This window comes from Podarcis erhardii (genome assembly GCF_964252035.2).
Source record: "Podarcis erhardii genome assembly, chromosome: 4".
NCBI lineage: Eukaryota > Metazoa > Chordata > Lepidosauria > Squamata > Lacertidae > Podarcis > Podarcis erhardii.
In genome coordinates this window covers 61,234,146-61,249,473 of record NC_138508.1, presented here as the reverse complement: position 1 = coordinate 61,249,473, position 15,328 = coordinate 61,234,146, and the positions used below count along the sequence as shown (strand labels likewise).

Sequence of the window (15,328 nt, the reverse complement as noted above, 5' to 3'; positions counted from 1 at the left end):
GGCCTCCTGAAATTTGGGGCAAGACACATTGTATGATAAATGCACATAAAATGCCCAATTGTAATCAGATTACTTTTTTAAAAAGATGGCACAAAATCATCATAAAACCCCAGCCACTAACAGCACATGCCTAGCTTCCAAAAGTCATTGCTTTCTGAACATACATGGGCTCAAAATTTGATGAGTATCCAGGATAGAAAAGTGTATTTGTTGTGGGCAGCCGCACCTGGGGAAATTCCACATACTATTACAGATGCCAAACGTATGAATCAGATTCCTGCAGGATAACCAGCCCTTCAGCCAGAAATCAGTGGCACTGAAGTAAGGAAGTGGAAAACCTATCAGGTTCAGGAGGTCTGCCTTGTCATACTAAACTTAACCAGAAGTCCTTACATGGTAAGAATAATGTATGATGTCATTACTGCATGCTGGTAGCTAGCAGCCACTACACCTTCTGCAGCCAGCACAGAATTAATTGGGCTCTCTCAGTCATCCCTAAGAAGTCATCAAAGGAGGAAAGATAGCAAGGAATGCCTGATCCCTGACATGCAGGCTACAGAAGGTGCCGAGACCCTGAATGATTCAACCTGTGCACAGAGATTCTGCCTCACCCCTACCCAAGCCTTACTCTCAGAAAATGCCAAGGGGATCCTTTCTCGGAGTGAAACATTTTTGGTGAGCTGGCCTTTATCACAGCAAAACATAGCAGAGGCACAGGCACACTGTCTTGGACATCTTTCCCAAAATGTCTTGCTCTGAGGAAGGACGTCCTTGGCCCTTTGTCTGAGTGAGGCTCAGGCAGGGAAGAGGTAGAGGTGGAAAGCCTTGCCTCTTCAGGGAGCCAACCAGCCCAAGAATGGAGTGAGTGGTGGACCAGGGCACTAATTTGCTGTTGCTTCACTCTTGCCACCTAAAGCAAGCAACAAGGTATGTAATTCACACCTTCCTATTACATACAGAGGTGGGAGTTTTCCAATTAACTTAGGTATTCAAATTATAGATTATTTTATGCAAAGCCCATTACCCTTCCTGGAAATTTATAGAGGGAAAAGTACAGTTCTAATCCCATTCCATTTATTCAGTATTTATAAATGCCATACCATCTGTAGGTCTGTCACCACCAGCCACTGCTTCCAAGAAGTCGTTTTTGCTTCCTATAGCTTCAAATTTCAGAAAGAGAGCATAATCTTGCCTTGGTGGAGTTTTGCCAAGGTCCCCCCTGTCCCTTTTCACCATTCTGAAAAATTCACAATTACATTTATGTTTCTAAGCAGGGAGGGAGAATATATGCTGTTAATGTCTTAACAAGTTTAAACAGAAAAATTAAAGCAATTAAGGTTTCTTATGCAACATCAATATAGCAACACTAATTAATGGGGTGTTTCTACAGGGTCATTACCTCACTGACTGTGCAGGATAATAAATACTTGGTTCTTGACTTCTCACTTGTCACTATGCTAAGAATGTTCCCTATGTACCAACTTCCAAATCATATACTACTCTTTTCATAACACTCCATGTGAATTGATACCACCCCCCTGCCCATTCAGCCTAGTTGCTGCTGTCACAACCCCTGAGCCTGCATATCCTCCAATAATTCCAACTGCACCTCTTGTATTACACTTTCCCCCCCAATTTCTCCTCTGGCCTCAGCTAGGCAACTGAGACAAGAAGTGATTGGTCTCCAGACAGGGTATACCCTTTCCTGTCATCCACTGCAGCTAAAAGAGGGCATTCATACCCATTTTCTTTGAAAACAGAAACCTTTCCCACACACACACACACACACGTATCATATATATTTTTATATATTGTTGTGTACTGCCCTGAGATCTAAAGGTATGGGGTGGTATACAAATTTAATAAATAATATCATTAAGTTCACATTCCATGCTTACTTTGGGCTAAAACAAATAGAGATCATCATTTTCTGATCAGGCTGTAGTGTTCCTTCATTGGGAATGCAGGCAATCAGAGTGGAAACATCTTGTTCTGCTTTTCCATCAGTGTAATGTAAATCTCTTAAAACAGCATTGGTACTCTTCTGAATATCTGTGCCCTGTAAGACAAAGTGAGGTATAAAATATATTAAAAGCCACTCAGTTTTCTCAGTTGTTAATGCTGGTCTTTTCAGACAAAAAAAAAAAGCAGAAAAACATTATGCATATTGAATAAGCCTAGATTGCATTATATAGAAAAGCAATAAAAATAAAATATCACAGTCTAATACTGAAAGAGTGGCAAGGAAAAACTGCCATTATTTGAAAGAGACTTGTCCCTAGCACTAGATCACTCCTTGTTTGTATTTATTAGACATAACTGGTATAATATAGCTTTTTTAAAAAAAAAAAAGTAAGAACTTTCTACAGAATTATTATGCCCTAGCAAATATGCATCTTTCTGACAGGTGGAGTATGTGGGGTTGGAAGGCCCTTACACTGCAGGAACCCTGAGAGGATGCAGTTTGTGCTTACACAAAAAGATGCATTAGAATTTCCCCATGGAGTCTTTTGGTGTATTCACAATGCTGCCTTGTTGTTGTCGTTTAGTCGTGTCCGACTCTTTGTGACCCCATGGACCAGAACACGACAGGCACTCCTGTCTTCCACTGCCTCCCACAGTTTGGTCAAACTCATGCTAGTAGCTTCAAGAACACTGTCCAACCATCTCGTCCTCTGCCGTCCCCTTCTCCTTGAGCCCTCCATCTTTCCCAACATCAGGGTCTTTTCCAGGGAGTCTTCTCTTCTCATGAGGTGGCCAAAGTATTGGAGCCTCAGCTTCACGATCTGTCCTTCCAGTGAGCACTCAGGGCTGATTTCCTTAGAGTGCAGTAAAATTGTTTTTTCTCTGGTACCTTTCATAGCTCTTTTCCCCTTAGCTGTTCACAGCAGCAGACTTCATTTTATTTCACCAGGGGGTGTTGACAGGCAGGGATGCCTTTATCCTATGCAAAGGTGTTCACACTTTGGTTGGAGATAAATTAGGAGTGACTTAAGGACCCCAATTGGTGTGAAGCTGGTTTATTTATTTATTACTTATTTGTTGCATTTCTATCCCACCTTTTTCTCTAGAGAGCTCAAGGTGGCATACAAGGTTCTCCCTGTCCTCATTTAATCCCCACAAAACTTTGATCTCCCAGGTTCTAGTCCAACACTAACCACTACACCACACTGGTTCTCCTACACACATGTTGAGAAACAACACATCAAATAGTAATAACAAAGTACAGAATATATGTTATGTAGTGAAGTTTCACCCTGGGCCAGCAGGGGGGATACTGTATATAGTTTTCACTCAGGTCTGTAGATAGTTTTCCCTCAGGTCCGCGTCAGTTATTTTAGGCGGGAACTCTGGGCTGTTGTTGTTACAATGTTGACAGCCGGCTGCCTATAAAAGCAGGCCGGCTGAGCTGTTTGCAGTCAGTTCTATTCCAGCTTACGAAATAAAGAGCTAGTTGGAGAAATCGCTGTGTCGTCGGCTATGTCAACCCACAACTTAACACTGGCGACGAGGATGGGATGGATGGACATCAGAGCACAGCCAGATGCGGCCAGCCTCTGAACTGAGCTGAATCACTGAGCTGAATCACAGAGCGAAATCACTGAGCGAAATCACTGGACAGAACCAATTCAGAGCTGACTGTTCTGGCTAGAGCACTGTGTTCCATCCATCGCCCTTCACGCCAGCATCGGAATCATGGCTTCACTTGTGCCTCTACCGCCGTTTGTGCCAGCCTCTGAATCATGGGATTCCTACCTCGCTCGGTTCGACTGCTACCTCCAAGCCAACGAGCTGACAGCAGTATCAAAGGATCGTAAGCGGGGCCTATTCCTCAGCCTCTGTGGGCCTGAGGTGTTTGAGACGGCCCGAGCATTGGTTGCGCCCGAAGCAGTCCAGGCAACACCATGGGACACGATCCAAGAGAAGCTCCGCAACCACTACGCACCAAAGCCGTCCAAGATTGCTGCCCGCCATGCGTTCTACCACCGGAACCAGGCAGAGGGGGAGTCAATCAACAACTACACCACCGCCCTGCGACAGGCTGCAATGCACTGTGAGTTCCGAGACTTAGACGATGCCCTGATGGATCGAATCGTCTGCGGGGTCCGGGACATCCATCTGCAACGGCGTCTCCTCGCCAAGCCAGACCTCACGCTGCAGAAAGCCATTGAGGAGGCTGTGGCCTCAGAAGCTGCTGAACGCTCCGCCCAGGAGATCCGCAAGTGCAGCAGCCCGCGTCTTGCTAGGGAGCCAGTTCCGGTGCATCATGAAGAGGCCAGCAGTGATGAGGCATCCTCCTGTGAAGGCGATGACGTGCACCAGACAAAGCGGGAGCACAGGAATTTCCAACAGAAGTCCAAGGGCCAACCGGAATGTGCTGGCTGCGGAGGCAACCATTCCCGTGCCAAGTGTCGATTCAGAGACGCCATCTGTAGGAAGTGTTCCAGAAGGGGCCACATCGCTAAGGTCTGCCGATCGGCTCCGTCTGACACCCCCCCTTCATCGACTCGCAAGTCCAAGCCTTCACTCCAGTCTGCCAAGGAAAGTTGTTTCGCTCTCACCAACTGCCGCTGCCCGTCTGGAACCACGATTGGCCAAACCGACTCGCCTACGCGACGCAAGCTGAACGTCACGGTGCTCATTGAAGGAGCTCCATGTGACATGGAGATCGACACCGGGTCTGCCCTGTCCATCGTGTCGTGGAGCACCATCAAAAGACTGGTACCCAGAGTGTCCAAAAGGCAACTCGACTCTCACCGCGTACACCTGAGAGACTACCAGGGAAACGACATTCCCGTGGTAGGCGTTGGCCGGTTCCGGATTGCCTTCAAGGATTTTTCGGGCCTGCTCCGGTTGGTGGTGGTCGAAGGTCAGCGGCCAAGCCTCCTAGGGCTAGACTGGTTTGATGCCCTCGGCCTGGAAGTCACCGGCATCAACTGCATCTCTAACGCAGAGACTGAGGGTCTGGTCAAAGACTTTGCCGAGGTTTTTGACGGCACCTTGGGGCAATATACAGGTACGCCCATCTCCTTTAGCCTTGATCCACAAGTCGCCCCCATCAAGCTAAAGCCACGCCGGGTTCCCTTTGCTCTCAAGGCTAAGGTGGACGAACAACTGGACAAACTGATCGCCCAAGGAGTTTTGGAGCCGGTTGACCACGCCAAGTGGGAAACCCCCATCGTCACGCCTGTCAAGCCAGATGGGTCGGTGAGAATCTGCGCTGACTACAAGTGCACGATCAACAAGGCACTTCAGCAGCACGCTTATCCGGTTCCTGTTGTCCAACACCTGCTGCATTCTCTGGGTGAGGGTAAGGTCTTCGCTAAGCTGGACCTTGCCCAAGCCTATCAACAACTGCCAGTCGATGATGCCACTGCTGAAGCCCAGACGATCGTCACCCACCGGGGGGCATTCCGTTGCCGCCGGTTGCAGTTCGGGGTGAGTGTGGCTCCTGGCATCTTCCAAAGCCTTATGGAGCGTCTCCTGCAAGGGCTTCCGGGCGTGGTACCATATTTTGATGACGTCTTGGTGTCTGCAGACTCACACCAGCAGCTGTTCGAGCGCCTCCGTGCCGTGCTGACCAGGTTCCAAGAGGCCGGGCTCAAGGTAAAGAGGGAGAAGTGCCAGATCGCCGTTCCACAGGTAGAGTTCCTGGGCTATCTTATCGATGCCTCCGGCCTTCACCCGACCACATCCAAGATCCGCGCTATCCAGCAGGCCCCCACCCCAAAGAACAAGACGGAGTTGCAGGCATTCCTGGGGCTGCTGAACTTTTATAACATGTTCCTGCCCCACAAAGCCACAGTGGCTGAGCCTCTTCACCGACTCCTTAGTACAAAGACGCCTTGGGCCTGGGGTCATCGGGAGACGGCGGCCTTCAACGCGGTTAAGGCTCTCCTTTCATCAGACAGTGTGCTGGTACAGTACAGTGAATCCAGGCCGCTGGTCCTTGCCTGCGACGCCTCACCTTTTGGCATCGGTGCTGTCCTTAGTCACCGTTTTCCAGATGGAAGAGAAGCACCGCTCGCCTACTTTTCCAGGACACTATCTCTGACGGAACGGAATTACAGCCAGCTCGACAAGGAGGCATTGGCACTTGTGGCTGGAGTGAAGAGGTTCCATGAATACCTCTATGGCAGGACTTTTGACCTCATCACTGACCACAAGCCACTCCTGGGCCTCCTCGCCGGTGATCGTCCAACTCCACCGGTCCTCTCGCCACGCATGCTGCGATGGACTGTTTTCCTGGCTGCGTACCACTACCGGCTCATCCATCGCCCGGGGAAATCGATGGGCCATGCCGACGCCCTCAGCCGTTGCCCTCTTCCAGCATTTGTGGAAGACCCGGCTCCAGCTTCATCGCTCCTTCTGATTGAGGATCTTCCGGCAGCGCCTGTATCAGCTGCCACTGTGGCCTCCGCGTCTGCCCAGGATCGCACCATCAGCCGGGTGCTCAACTGGGTGTGGAGGGGGTGGCCACAAGGGCCTTTTGCATCGGAGTTCCAGCCCTTCGCAACCAGACAACATGAACTCTCAGCTCATCGCGGCTGTCTGCTGTGGGGAGACCGCGTCGTGATTCCCCAGGGACTCCGTCAGCGCGTCCTGGAGGCTCTGCACGTTGGCCACCCGGGAATTGTCAAAATGAAGGCGTTGGCTCGGTGTTACGTCTGGTGGCCTAATATGGACGATGCCATCACTGCCTGGGTGTCCGCCTGTCAAGCGTGCCAAGAGTCGAGGCCTGCACCACCGGCAGCTAAGGGACACACCTGGGAGACGCCAAAGACACCCTGGTCGAGGGTGCACATTGATCTGGCTGGCCCCTTTCACGGCCGGACCTTTATGGTAGTGGTGGACGCCTATTCCAAATGGCTGGAGGTCGCCCTGATGCCCTCCACCACTACCGAAGCTGTCATCCGGGTGCTGCGAGGCCTGTTTGCAACGCATGGGTGTCCTGATGTCCTTGTCTCTGACAACGGACCACAGTTCACGTCAGGCACGTTTGAGCGGTATCTTTTGGGACTGGGCATCCGCCATGCCCTAACGGCACCCTTTCATCCATCCAGCAACGGGCAAGCGGAAAGAATGGTGCGCTCGGCAAAAGAGGCACTGGCGCGCCTGGACCGGGGAGACTGGCATGAGCGGGTCGCCGAATACTTGTTCGTGCAACACATCACCCCTCATGCGGCCACAGGGAGGAGTCCTGCTGAACTGCTTATGGGCCGCCGCCTCAGGTCACCGCTCGACCGGCTACACCCGGACTTTGCCCTGGCTGAACCCCCAGGCTGTGCCAACGCGCCACGGTCATTTGTCCCAGGAAACCAGGTCTTTGCCCGGAACTATGTGGGGGACATTCCTTGGGTGCCAGCCACAGTAGTGGGAGTCACTGGACCTCGCTCGTACCAGGTGGCACTCGAAGACGGACGCTTGTGGCGACGGCACATAGACCAGCTTAGGCGCAGGGTTGGGGACTTGGACACTACCGAGGTGCCCCCAACTGCGCTTGCGGCTCCAGAAGAGACACGTACAGATGGCGAGGCCCCACCTACACCTCCCTCGCAAACTGCCAGCGTGGAGCCGAACCAAGCCGCTTCAGAGGGTCTGCCAGACTTACCACAGACTCAGACCACTCCACTTGCGGAGGCTCCACCCACAGCAGCGGATCCAGGGGAGTTGGTTCCAACGCCACCTAGGGTCGCACCACAGCCTCAGCAAGAACTGTGTGGCCCTCCGGACTTGGCTACCAGTCCCCGGCGGTCTGGCAGAGTTCCCAAGCGCCCAACTTATTTAAAGGACTATGTTGTTGGACATGTATCACTGTTGGTCTAAGTATGGGAAATGTAACCAATATGCTTTTGTGCCTAATTGAACCATTACGCGTAGTGCTGTATATAAGGAAACCATTACGATTGTAACTAACGCCTTATCTCGGTGGGGAGGGGTGTTATGTAGTGAAGTTTCACCCTGGGCCAGCAGGGGGGATACTGTATATAGTTTTCACTCAGGTCTGTAGATAGTTTTCCCTCAGGTCCGCGTCATTTATTTTAGGCGGGAACTCTGGGCTGTTGTTGTTACAATGTTGACAGCCGGCTGCCTATAAAAGCAGGCCGGCTGAGCTGTTTGCAGTCAGTTCTATTCCAGCTTACGAAATAAAGAGCTAGTTGGAGAAATCGCTGTGTCGTCGGCTATGTCAACCCACAACTTAACAATATATGTCCATTTTAGATGACATCACATGAACATCAATGAAAAGTCCAACACAGGAAACACAGTAAGCGCACAGTAAACAGGAGTGTGAACACAGGCCTTGTTGACAGAGGCCAAGCCACACAGAGTAAGGGTAATGGAAAGGGTTTGGTTCTATCACAACATTAGGCCCAAATGCAGTGCTGTATTTTTCCACACACAAGTGTTTTATTTATTCTTTCTTTCTTTCAACTTAATGATCACTTCCCATAAAGCAGCCTGAAGCTATTTAACAATAAACACACATATTGGAAACCATGTCAAGTCCAATACAGATAAGAATAAAAATATCCACTTAAAAGGCTTTAGAAGGAAAGTAGGTCTTCAATAGACACCAAAAAGATAACAGAAATGGTAAGTGGCAGGTGTTCCAGAGGGTAGGTGCCACCACACCTAATACTAACATTGTATAGAATAACCCTTTTGATGAGATTACATCTTCAAGAGGCCCTCTCCTGCACAGCACAGTCATCAGTTGGGCACATAAGGATGAGATGGTATACTACTACTACTATTTACCCACCTTTCAGAGATGGCACACATTTGCAATGCACATTCTTCTTGTTATTCATACTACAGTGTGACACAATGCTGTGAGAGCTGGTGTCAGTTCTATCCCTGCCCTTGGTATTAGGTGTCTACAGAACCCCAGGTGGTCTCTTGTCCGTAGTGGGAAAGTTACTCAAAGAATTCCACTGCCATCTTGCATCCCAGGACTCCACTCTCTTTTTGCTATATACTCCCTTCTTCCTCAGTCTCTCATAATGTATATTCCACCTGACCCCACCTTTCCTTATACAGTTCTTCTGTTGATGCCCCTTGTAGTTTCCTTTTCTGCTAGCTTTTTCACCCTTCTCTCTTTCTGTCGAGCCACTAGGGATGGCAGCCCCAGACCCTTCTGTCCTATTCCTCTTTCTCCTTCTTCTGAGAAACTGAGGCACGTCTTTTCCCTCTACCTACTTCTTCTTCTTCGCTCATGAATCTCTCCTTATCCTCCAGAGCGCCCTGGTTTCTCTGCTTCTATGTTTTTCTTCTGTTACTTCCATCCCCTTCCATCTTCTTCCCTGTGAGACCTGGCTTAAACACTCCCACATGCTGACCTCAATGCTCTTTGTATCCTTCCACCCGCACAGTTGGAAGAGATACATATAGACAAGAAAAACACACAATATTGACCAAAAGAAAAACTCTCTTCTACAAGACTACAACTATGGAAGGGAAACCCTGCTGAAAAACAGACAGAAAAGCAGGAGTAAAGTCATCAGGTTTCCTTACATTTGAAAAGCTTTTTAAAAAAATTCAAAAAAGGTTTCCTTACCATCTCTCCACCAACAGCATTGTCTTGCAGGATTGCCACCCAATCCATGGGCTCTGGGCTTTTATTATGAAGAAGAACTTCTTCAGTCTTGGTAGTTCCAAAATAGACACATCCAAAATTGACACATTTTATTTTGTTTGATGGCGGCACACCCAAAAGCTCAAGAATTTGCTCCACTATATTGGCTTTGATGATTATCTGAGCTTTGGGCCGTCCCTGCAATTTCACACTTTTGAGTAAACAACAGGTAAGAAGGAACAAAAGGGAAAAATATGAACAGATAAGAACTGTGTTACAATAGTGCATTAATCTTATGAACTCACTATTTTACTAGAGCATTTGTACAACACACATATCTACAGTTGAAACTTATAGAAGCTGCCTATTTCTACCATTCCAAGCTGGGAGAACTAATGGTGGAACCTGCCTATGTCACTAATATATTAAACATATTTACAGCTTCAGTGCTTCCTGTCAGAGTAGACAGTGGCATCAGTGTCACACAACATTCTGAGCAGAAGGAAGACTGCAACTTACATGGCTGTCTCATTAATTGTTCTGGGTACATCTGTACAAATCTCCATATTAATCAACTGTTCTGATCGGGGTTCCACCACTCCACTGGTTGGTGATATCAAAATGGAGACATTTCCTTTGTATTTTATAGCAAATGTACCTACAAAATATATAAGCAATATTGTGCATTGCATGTAAAATTAACTATTTCCACTCTGATAATGGTAGCACAAAATGTGGGCAGAGATGCACTTTACTTCCACACCTATCTTCACATAGCAGCGCGCTTCTCCCCGCCGCCAGCCCCACAAGCTCCAGGGACAGCGGGGAGGCCCACCTGGTTTGGGCTTCAGGCAAATATCTGCAAGCCGTGGGAGCCTGGCGGGAAGTCGCGCCGGTCTCCCAAGGCTTGCGGAGAGCTGCCTGTTCTGGGGGCTGGGGTCGGGGAAAGCTCAGGCTTCCCCCGCCCCAGCCCCGCACCTGGGGGGGGGAATAATTTTTTTTCTTTATTTCCCCCCCCAAAAAAATTCATCTGCCTAACATGCTGAAAGTAAGTCCATTGGTGGGATCCCCACCAGCTGACCCCAGCAGAAACCCCCAAAACAGGGCATTCAGAGGAATCCTAAGTCAGTTTTACAGCTGTTGCCAGAAGACATAGATCTCAAACCAGACCTGATCACTGTGCTTGCCTAGAGCTGGTGCAAAGACCAGGCCCAGTCATATTGCCCTTCACTTTCTGCACTGTGAATGGCAGGGCTGTGAAGGTGGCAAGAGCTCCACAGAACCACCACAGTAGGCTTGGATTGCACCCTTAGCCACAGACTGCAAGTCAAATCACAAGCATGGCATGTGGAAGCAGCAACTTGAATTCTGCCCAGTGATGTATGCACACATACCTATTTCTCTGTCTTCGCTATCCCAAAATACAATGACATGCTCCCAAAATTTTAAAAATTTATGGAAAATGAGGAAGGAGAGAAAAACCGTTTTGCTACCTTTGTCTACCAAAATGTGACACCATCTAGGGCGGTAGCTTTCCCAGAAGTTGATAACCCTAGTTTGACGTGTCTAAGAACTGTGAGACAAAAATGAATATTTCATTATACAGTGGTACCTCTGGTTACGTACTTAATTCATTCTGGAGATCTGTTCTTAACCTGAAACTGTTCTTAAGCTAAAGCACCACTTTAGCTAATGGGGCCTCCCACTGCTGCTGCACCGCCGCTACGCAATTTCTATTCTCATCCTGAAACAAAGTTCTTATCCCGAGGTACTATTTCTAGGTTAGCAGAGTCTGTAACTTGAAGCGTATGTAACCCGAGGTACCACTGTATACTGTAGTTAGGAAACCCATCAATATACCATGTTAACAGAAAAGGAATCTGGTATAATTTGCTACACAGAAAATATTTACCTGGAGATGATCCATAGTTAGTAATTTTTAGATTTTTATTAATTACGTTACTGTTTGCAATCGCTGTGCCAAAATCTATCTCAGGTTCAATTTCTAGGCAGCAGCATGGGATTAATCTGGAAAACAATTGCACTTTTAATTGGCTTTCTGACATTACTTTGTTGGCTGCATTTTTTAAAGATGCTTTAGGAAAGAAAGCTTTCCTCCCATTTTCAACACACAGAGAATTTAATTATGTAATCTAATTTAGCAGCAACATCAGCAAACATAAGAGGTTTATTAAAATGTCATTTTGCTTTCTTAATTATTGGAACTTAAGGACAATTTAATCACATTGAGCTGCAACTATATTTTTAATTAGCTTGAACATCTTTGTTTCATCAAATTATAAATTCTTAAAATGGATCTGGTCTACTTACGCTTAAGAAAAAACACTGATCACAATTTAATATACAATGAGTACACTGGAATACCCCAACAATTTTATAACACTATAAAAGTTTCAATATTGTATGAGCTCATGATGACTGCTGTAACAGACATTCAGTACAAGAAAGTAAGAGAAAAAGATAAAATCACAGTAAGAACAATATAATTTGGGCTGAAAATCCCATATGCACTTGCCTGAAAACAAGCACTGCTGAGACTCAGTAGAACTTACTTCTAAGTAAACATGGATTAGTTCACATTACAAATCATGACTAATTTTGCATAGAATGTGCCCATCATATAGCCTAGCAGCAAAACATCACTGAGTCCTAAATCTCACTGTTTTAATACATTTTGGTAAAGAGCTAACAAAACAAAATGGAAAGATTAAAAATCTAGTGGCAGCTATGAATAAGTATAGCAAACTGTCCAGAGTTAAACCTTGAGGGTGCTCCATGAACCATTTCTTCTGGAGGTGAACGTTTCCTTTATAGCCCAAAGCACTTTATACTATAGGATGTTTAACTACCTGGTCAACTTTAATGACTTCATTTATACTACTGTGATGCATTATACATGGAGCTGCCTCTGAAGACAGTTCAAAACTGCAGTTAGTTAAGAATATAGCTGCTAGTCTGCTAATTAGAACTAAAAATTAGAAACATATTATGGTGGTGCTTTGCTAACAGCACTGGTGCCCTACTTTATTTCTAGGCCCAATTCAAAGCGCTAGTTTTGACCTTTAGAGCTTGATAGATCTTCACAGCTTGGCGGATCCAGCATGGAAGAAAAGCAGGACACAAATGAAATAGTACAAATACAAAATACAAAAAAATTATACAGATATAAATTTTAAAAAAGCAGCACAGTAAAGGGTTGATAGTACTGCAGCCTGGGTCAAAACTCATCACTGAACTGGTAGGGCCACTCCCGCAACAGTAGCATAATTCCGAAGGATGTCAGTATCATACCTGATATACTCCCTGCACCCAGACCAGAACCGCATCACTAGCTTCTGCTCATGGAGTGATACTAGCATCACTCCACCAGTGCAGAGCTCCTTGTTCCACTGAGAGGGCAGGTGAATTATAGCCCCAAAATACAGTACTATGGGGCAGGGAGGGGCTGAGGCAAAACAGGGCCTACTGGATCCTAAGACAGCTCCACTAACACCCTTTGACAGCAGCAGACCCAATCACTAAGTCAGCTCCAAGGTGGCATAGACTAGAGCATACTTTTGCTTGCCCCCTCCCACTTTCTGGTTCTAACCAAGGGAGCAATGCAAATGTGTTGGTGGCTCTTACAATGCAAACCCGTGTTGGTGGACACTGGTTTGGATTGTGCTATTAATTAATGCATTTAATAATAATAATTTATTATTTATACCCCACCCATCTGACTGGACTTCCCCAGCCACTCTGGGCACCTTCCAACCAAATATTAAAATACAGTAATACATCAAACATTAAAAGCATCCCTAAACAGGGCTGCTTTCAGATGTCTTCTAAAAGTTTGGTAGTTGTTGTTCTCTTTGACATTTGTAACATCATTTAAAAAGTTAAAAAGCACTAATCTAGTAATAAACATCAGTCAAGTGGCAACACTATGTCACAAAGAGTAAAATTGGAGCATTATCACTTTAATAAAATAAATAGCCCATGCAAGCTGTTATTAGGGCTAAGAGAGAAATGTCTATTGGCATCAGTTTAAGTTTTCCTCTCAGAGTACAGGGGGCAGTGTTGGATTTTTTGCCAGAATCATGGTCTTCATCCTGTTTACACACCTACAGCTATTTGTTGTTGTTTTTTTCAAACTATGGACATTAATTGGTTACAAGCAATTAGTATGTAGATCGGCCCTTAAGGCCACTTCACACATAACAATTTTAAGTCACAATAATCATATGGAGGAAATTTCACCTTGTTTTAACAGAAGTTAACTAGTGGAGCAATACGCTGAAATGCCATACCCTATTAGAGGAATCTCAATTATCTTTTTTCCTATGTGAAGGAGTAACCTGTCCTGAAGGTCTATCTCTTTATCAGGATGATATTCCACAATGGCTGTTATGTGAAGCCCAGAAGCAACAGAGTTCTTTTGATTTTCCACAATTAGTTTGAACTGCAAGAGAAGAAGAAATAAACCATTCGATTTCCAATTCAACTGTCATTTGATTTCAGCAGGATCATACAGTACAGTATATTCATTGCCCATCCATGAAATATATTTTGCTGGAAGCCGCCAGAGAGGCTGGAGCAACCCAGTCAGATTGGGGTGAGGCATATAAATAATAAAATTATTATTATTATCATGATTGACAAGTGATGGGCTTTGATTCAAAACACTATTCAGTAACTCTCCAGTGGCAAACGCTCTGCCTCTGAGTTTGTTTGGTTTTATTTAACGCCTATTTGATCTGCCAAGCTTTACATTGTTACGAACCTGCGGAGGGTTTTTTTTTTTGTTGTTTTATTTATTTATTTATTTATTTGCAACAAGTGAAGCAGCAAAGGGGAATGGAGGGAGGAGAAAGTACAGGCTGGGGACGTGGGCACTACTAACAGTAGCCTCAGAAGGCGGAGGGGCTTTGCGAAGGAGCATTTTTTAAGGGGAAGGCGGGGGGTTCAAGGGCCAGTTCTGGGCTCCCCACCTGAGGTTGTTCCGGAGGCATTAAGCGAAGAAGGCAGCTGTGAGACTGCAGGTTCTGGATGCTCAGCAGCGCCCGGTAGCGCCCTCCGGGCACCGCATCCACGAAGCGCACCTCGGAGGGCGTGATGCGCACCCCGGCTACGTGCCACGAGGCTGCGGGGGCCTCCATGATCCTTCCGCCGCCGCCGCCGCCGTCGCCCTCCTGCTCGCTGCCCCGGGAACTCATGGCAGCCTTCTGGCCAAACCAGCGCCCAGCCTGGAGCGTCCCTGTCTCCAAGGCGACTCGAGCTTCCTTCCGCACGCCGCAGCTTGGCAACGGTCACCTAGCAACGGGACTGGCGCTGTTGATTGGAGGCGAGGCTTCGAGCGAACGTTCCGAAGCCTGTGACGGAAGCTTCCTGGCTTACCATAGAGAGACGGGAGCGTAAAGTGGAGTTGTGCTGATGTTAACCCAGCAAAGGATTGTGTCAAGTCAGAAATGCAAAGGTGACTTTATTAGGGCAGTGGCCACTGAGGCTAAATGCATAACAAAAAGGCTTTGCTGCGTTGTTGTTGTTGTTGTTGTTGTTCATCATCATCATCATTTTTAATTTGTATACCGCCTTTTTATCTTACAATACTCAAGGCGGTTTACAAACTGAAGAAACAAAACATGTACACGTTATAACAATCTAATGCAATACAAAAATGTGATAATAAAACATAACTTTAAAATAGGCAACATCCATCAAAAAAGTAACATTCAACAATCATCATAG

At 46.7% G+C, this 15,328-nt stretch overlaps 1 protein-coding gene across 2 annotated transcripts in view; it reads right to left on the bottom strand.

The window, feature by feature from the left end:
- The window catches only part of CFAP47 (cilia and flagella associated protein 47), a 193,289-nt gene extending 178,206 nt beyond the window's left edge, over positions 1-15,083 (bottom strand). The window contains exons 1-7 of one of the 2 annotated variants that reach the window (XM_081858847.1): positions 14,572-15,083; positions 13,891-14,042; positions 11,493-11,608; positions 10,100-10,238; positions 9,563-9,791; positions 1,899-2,059; positions 1,101-1,237 (exon numbers count right to left, since the gene is read on the bottom strand). In XM_081858847.1, the coding sequence (XP_081714973.1) occupies positions 1,101-1,237; positions 1,899-2,059; positions 9,563-9,791; positions 10,100-10,238; positions 11,493-11,608; positions 13,891-14,042; positions 14,572-14,796 (1,159 nt within the window). In that variant the 5' untranslated portion in view covers positions 14,797-15,083. The remainder of the gene's footprint in view (positions 1-1,100; positions 1,238-1,898; positions 2,060-9,562; positions 9,792-10,099; positions 10,239-11,492; positions 11,609-13,890; positions 14,043-14,571) is intronic. The other variant, XM_081858846.1, reaches the window with a different exon arrangement.
- Between the last annotated feature and the right edge of the window lie 245 nt (positions 15,084-15,328).